General features: G+C 55.3%; 1 protein-coding gene across 3 annotated transcripts in view; it reads left to right on the top strand.

Moving 5' to 3' along the window:
• LOC113204256 (5-hydroxytryptamine receptor 1A) overlaps positions 1 to 5,492 on the top strand; it is a 46,221-nt gene that overhangs the window by 11,402 nt on the left and 29,327 nt on the right. For 2 of the 3 annotated variants that reach the window (XM_052268462.1, XM_052268460.1), the window contains exons 2-4: positions 224 to 828; positions 2,885 to 3,047; positions 3,686 to 3,811. In XM_052268462.1, coding sequence (XP_052124422.1) covers positions 749 to 828; positions 2,885 to 3,047; positions 3,686 to 3,811 — 369 coding nt within the window. In that variant the 5' untranslated portion in view covers positions 224 to 748. The remainder of the gene's footprint in view (positions 1 to 223; positions 829 to 2,884; positions 3,048 to 3,685; positions 3,812 to 5,492) is intronic. The other variant, XM_052268461.1, reaches the window with a different exon arrangement.

The following is a 5,492-nucleotide window of genomic DNA, read 5'->3' as shown; positions in this document are numbered from 1 at the left end:
CCCCCCAGTGGCGCACCTGCCGCCGTGGCCTATCGCAGATGTCAGGAGGAGAGTAAAACAAAAGAGAGGGGGTGAGGGTGTAGCTGGTTCTGTTCTCGGTAAACACGCAAGTAGTGTGCGGAGGAAGAGGTCCAGAAAGTTGCGACCGCATTCCACTCGACTCTCATCCTCATCATGACGTGTCGTCGTCTAAGCCACAAAACTCTCGTCTGTCTGTTCGCAGTGTGGTCGCGGGCGGGGCCGCCCCCCGCGCCGCCTGCCCCGCCTGCCCCCGGGCGGGAGGCGGACCCTTCGCACTGCTCGGGCCTCGACGGGGACTCCGGCCCTGACGCGCCCGACCCCCTGCCCCTGGCCGGGTAGCCGGCGAGCAGCAGCCGCCCCACAACACGCACAACCTTGCTCAATGTGTGACTACCGACGGACAAGACGACCTGTAGCACCACCGACTGACACTGGCACTGCCGCGCGATATCTGTGATAGCCGAAGACAATTTTACTCCTAAATAATTTTTACTGTAAAGAAAACGAAAACGAAACAAACAGGACGACGATAAGCCGCTCGCGACCGCGGCGGCGTCGACGACAACAACAATCGAACGAGTATACGAGTAGCGAGCACCGAGACGGTCGACGACGCGCTGACACGACGACGGCGACGCCACGGGGTCTGCGGTCGTTGGCCGAGGCCACGCCCAAGGCCACGCGCAAGGCCACGCTCAAGGCCACGCCGAGGGCAGCCGGGCGTACCATGCTGTACCGGGGCGCGGACCAACGCACTACACTGCTAGTGCCGCCCTCCCTGGCCAACAGCACCTGCGGAGCCGTCAGGTGAGTGACAGCAGCAGCAGCCGGGTCTAGAGGTCGTCATGTCCCATGAGAAATGCCGTAGAGCATAGGATCACTCTAAAAATTCAACAGTGTAAATTTTAAAAAAAGAAAAGAAGTTTTGATTGTAACGTGATGATCATTCAAAACGGTTCATATTTCAAACGATTTTCATTGCAGCTTGCAAAGAATTTTGAAGCATCATTACAAACTAGTTCTTGCTTGCAAACTATTTCTTTGCAATACGTACGCACAGTTGGCAAGGAATCTGACATCTTGCAAAGAATTTCTTTGCAAATTTTTAGATCAAAAATACTTCGCAACGCTGCAAAGAAAATAGTTTGCAAGCATTTTTGCAGTGCAGGTCAGGCAGCAGGCACTCGACCTCGTACTCGACCGTACCTTTTGCTCGATGCCCCGGCTGCCTGGCCTGCTATGGTGAGTGAAAGTCAAGACGCGCGGGAGGACGCAGTCACCCGTGCAAGAAAGTAATCGGTGTCATTAACACGGCCGCTCGCAGAAGGGCTCCTCCACCGGCCGCGCGACGCCCTCGATAGCGTCGGTGAAGGTCAAGAAGCAGAACTCGAAATTACCAGTGCCTGCCTGCCGCCCACCCCCTTCGCTCTCATCTCCTACCCGGCTATAAGAAGAGATCTCTTATCCGAGCATTCAACCTCGTGCTCGCCGTGAGCCGTGAGCCGCGTTTCGTCGTTAGAAGGTAGTGCTTATTTCAGCATGTTCTAGTGTTTGTAATGATTTTCTGCTTTGACACTTTGTTTATTCCCATTCCATATGCGTTCTCAGGAAAAATAACTGTGTCGCTCACGTTCAAGAATATTTTCTTTTATTTCGTCATTTCGCGATTTGCCCTGATTCGCCCTACTTTTCGGGCTAAGAGGAAAAGACGCCGCGCTGTTGGCACAAAGTAAACAGAAATTACCCTGGGTCGAAGATGCGCGCTAATTCTCTGGGAGTTGAGCTAACAAGAGCCAAGGCCAACTTAAACTGTGTCAAAATGATATTTGTAAATTAACAATATTTTTCGTAAATTTGATGTATAACTGAATGCGGGTGGTTGTCTTTAACACGTCCCGTTTAGGGGGTCGGGCGACTGAGCGCCGAACGCCTACCTGCTGAACATTTGTGATTTGCGGTGTATGTAGTCTCTAGAAGCCTCGCTCTCCCTGTATTTTTCTTTCTGTCTATTTTCTCTATTTCCTCTGTATTTCTCAGCATTTCTCCCGTCATGATATTTTTTTGTGGCGTCACGTCAGCGCGCTCCTCACTGACACCGTGCCGCACCGTTCCTGCTGTTTGCGTTTCCGAATTGAAAAGAGATTTCGTCATCTTCTTTTTTTCGCTCATTGTATATTGGCATCGCCAAGTCGTGGAATGAGGAAGGATTTAGTCCCGGACCTCGTTTCAATTTAGGTTTGGGGTTCATCGCTGCGAGAGAAAGATAGCAAAAAATAAAAGGGTCGATTTACACCCCGTGGCGATGTGGGCACCCCCACAGCCCACACCACGCGCTGAGCCAAGGGAAAAGAGAGAGAGAAAGAGAGAGAGAGAGAGAGAGAGAGAGAGAGAGAGAGAGAGAGAGAAGGGGGGTAGCTGTGGGGCGAGGGAGAGAAAATCTGTGGACTGAGGCAGACAGAGGTGGCGGGGGCCTGTGTCGGGTCAGAGAAGGATCAAGTATGGTCTCTTTTCTGAGCCGCACTGCCGCCGCCGCCGATGTGAAGCCAGTGTGGGGTCGCCCGCCCTGCCCCGCCCACCCGCCTGCCCGCTCAGTCAGTCAAATGAAAAGGACGGGAGCTATATGAGGCGGCTGATGGGTAGAGTGGATTTGGCGAGGGGTGGGGGGTGCGGGGGGATCCTCTGGGACTCCCGCGCCAGTTTCCAGTGGTCTCTCTAGTATAGACTCTAGCGGGGAACTTGGCCACAACTCTGTCTCTCTGCCTCTCTCCCTCTCTCGGTATGTCTCCCCTCCCTCCCCTCTCTCACCGAGCTTCTCACGGCACCATTGAGGTTAGGCGTGACTTCAGACGCTGCTGGTTTTCAGGTACTCGTCTAGCGCCGCCGCCAGCGCCGCAGCCGGCGTTTCGTTCGGGGACTTAGCCCAGGCCGCCATCATCCTCCTGCTCTCGCTGGGGGTCGTCGGCGCCAACCTCATGCTCGTGCTCGTCATCAACAGCCGCCGCTACTCCAAGTACATCCACGAGCAGGTGGGTACACACACTAAGAAGGTTCTGCGCTCCGAACAGTGCGCTTCAAGAGGAAGCGGGATCCGGCGATGGCCGAGTACTCCACGCACGGCCCATGTCATTTTTTTTCGCCCGCTTCGCGCTCAGTGAAAGCAGATAGCGGTCGGCAGGAGATAAGGCGCAAACCCCCGCCCTGCGCTGCTACAGCCCCCCGGCCCCCCGGCCCCCCCGGGCCAAGCCTCACGACAATGTGCCTGGCAGTAGCCCAGCCAGCCCGCCCAGCGGGCCCGGCGGCCTAGCAGCGTTGGGATGGCAGTGGGGGCGGTGAGGAAAGTGGCGTCTATACGCCCCCTCCCTCCTCCCCCCTTACTCCCCCAGGTCCCGACCAACCCCCAGCAGTCCGTGGAGGCTACCCCCCCGTTCGGACGAGACTGAATGCGATGGGGTCTCATTTCATATTTAAATAAATTGGGCCAGTGGCCCCGAGTGGGCCCGCGAGGGCGATCAGGCCCACCCCTCTCGCCGCGCTGCAGCGGCGTCGTAAGACCTTCGGTGGTACCCGCCGCGATCGGGGTGGGGCCGGGACTCAGCGCCAAGTGGAAGCCGGGCCAAAAAAAAGGTTCAACCGTTAAAAAAAAAAAACTGCGTTTTTGTTCCAGCCACGCTACCTGCTGACCTCGCTGGCCAGCAACGACTTGGCCATTGGACTATTGGTCACTCCCTTCGCCCTCGTGCCTTCCGTCAACCACTGCTGGCCCTTCGGGGAGATCGCCTGTCAGATACAAGTGAGTTCATGTTTAAATTTTTTTTCAAGCATCACTGACAATTTTTACAATAGTAGCTGTTGGGATTTTCTTAGCCATCGCCAGCAGTTTTAGCCACCGCGTGTCGAAAAGCAAGAACACCGACACGTGAGGGAGGAAAGAACGCTTAACGTTGAAGGGAGAAACCGAGAGGAACACAAGAACAACTCAAGAAGGAACGGAAGTAGGGGAAGTAAAACCGTGAAGGGGTAGTCGTAGTAGTATGGGCTAACGGGAGAGTAAGGAGATCTCCGCTCCGGCCGGCCCGTCAAACAGCGCAGTGTTGCGGGCCGGCCCACCCCGCCCCGGTCAGGCGCCGCGCCGCTCGGCTCGGCTGCGGAGCGGCGTGGCGTAGCGTAGCGTTAGCGTGCGCCGGGGGGCCGCTGTACTCTGTAAAGCGGCGACAGGTATTGTTGCAGAGTATTTATCGCTGGGTCGGGGGCTCGTTCATTACTTATTTGCAGTCGTCGTTGTAGTCTCCCCTCTCTCTCGCCTCTCCGAGTGTACCGGCCGCGTTTCAGACGAGGCAAGGGGGGAAAGGTGGTGGGAGGGTGTTACAAAAAGAGACAGAAGGAGAGAAGGGTGGCAACTGGAGCTTTTCTCTCTTAAACAAGACACTACACCTGTTGCATCCAGGACGACTTGGTAAATACTGGATGACAATTCCCCCGAAACTCCGAAACTCCCCACCAAAACCGTGCTCCGCGTCGTGTGTGCTAATTTAAACGTGTCCCAGATTTGGTGTTATGGGGGGGGGGTGTTAGTAATGTGTCACTTGCTATTGCTGGCTCGTCATCGAACTGACAGTCGAGACGCCCTGCGCGTCGTCGTCGCCGATGTCCTCCTCCTGCTCCTCGACCCGCAGCCCACGACCCCTCACGCCCTCCGACACTCTCTCTTCTGTAGCGAGGAAACGGAATTTCATTGGGGGGACCAGCGAGGGGGACCTGCCATGGAGCGTTTGCCGCACCCGTGCCCGGCACTTCATTCGAAGGAAAAGTAAGTTAAGGGTTGAGAGGAGGGGGAGGGGGGTGGTATCTATGTGGGAACTGGGGCGAGAACCCTACCAGTGCGCTAGGAGCCGGAGGCACTGGTAGTTTCACACGTTAACATGTTGAATTCCAAAGCATAACTCAATGTGTGGCCGTACAGACCCCCTCTCTCTTTCTTATGTGGTTATTCTGTACCGTAGGCAGGGGTATGAGCGGGTAGCAGGTTGGGTAGCACTTGCAGCCAGGGTTACTAGGCTGAGAACCATCTTGCTCGCTTTGGTGCACAATACAAGCGCTATGGCCGAGGCTACCGCGCGCGCTGAGCGGCCCATTGTGAGATACGGTGTGTTTTTCGTGTTTTTGCCCGCCTTGCTTGGAAATCAAACAATATGTTTTAAGTGCTGTCTGGTGTCGGGCGTCTACACCGTCGTGTTACTCCAACTTTTCTTTTCGCCCTGCTAACACAAACGAATTATTGAAAAGGGAGGGCCTCCCCTCAATTACCCCGTTAGTGGTCTTACACTTATTCACGTGACAAAAAATTTCACATATTTCCGAAACGTTTGGATTCTATATTTGACTTCGCAGCATAATCTTTCCCGCGCAAGTTACGAGTTTCATTTACTTCAGCGTCAGCAACGTCACGCATCCGGGAGCAAGTCCGCGTTGGG

The sequence above is a fragment of the Frankliniella occidentalis genome, unplaced genomic scaffold (genome assembly GCF_000697945.3).
Source record: "Frankliniella occidentalis isolate FOCC.00 unplaced genomic scaffold, Focc_3.1 Scaffold69, whole genome shotgun sequence".
Classification (NCBI taxonomy): Eukaryota; Metazoa; Arthropoda; class Insecta; order Thysanoptera; family Thripidae; genus Frankliniella; species Frankliniella occidentalis.
This window is presented reverse-complemented; position numbering and strand designations above follow the sequence as displayed.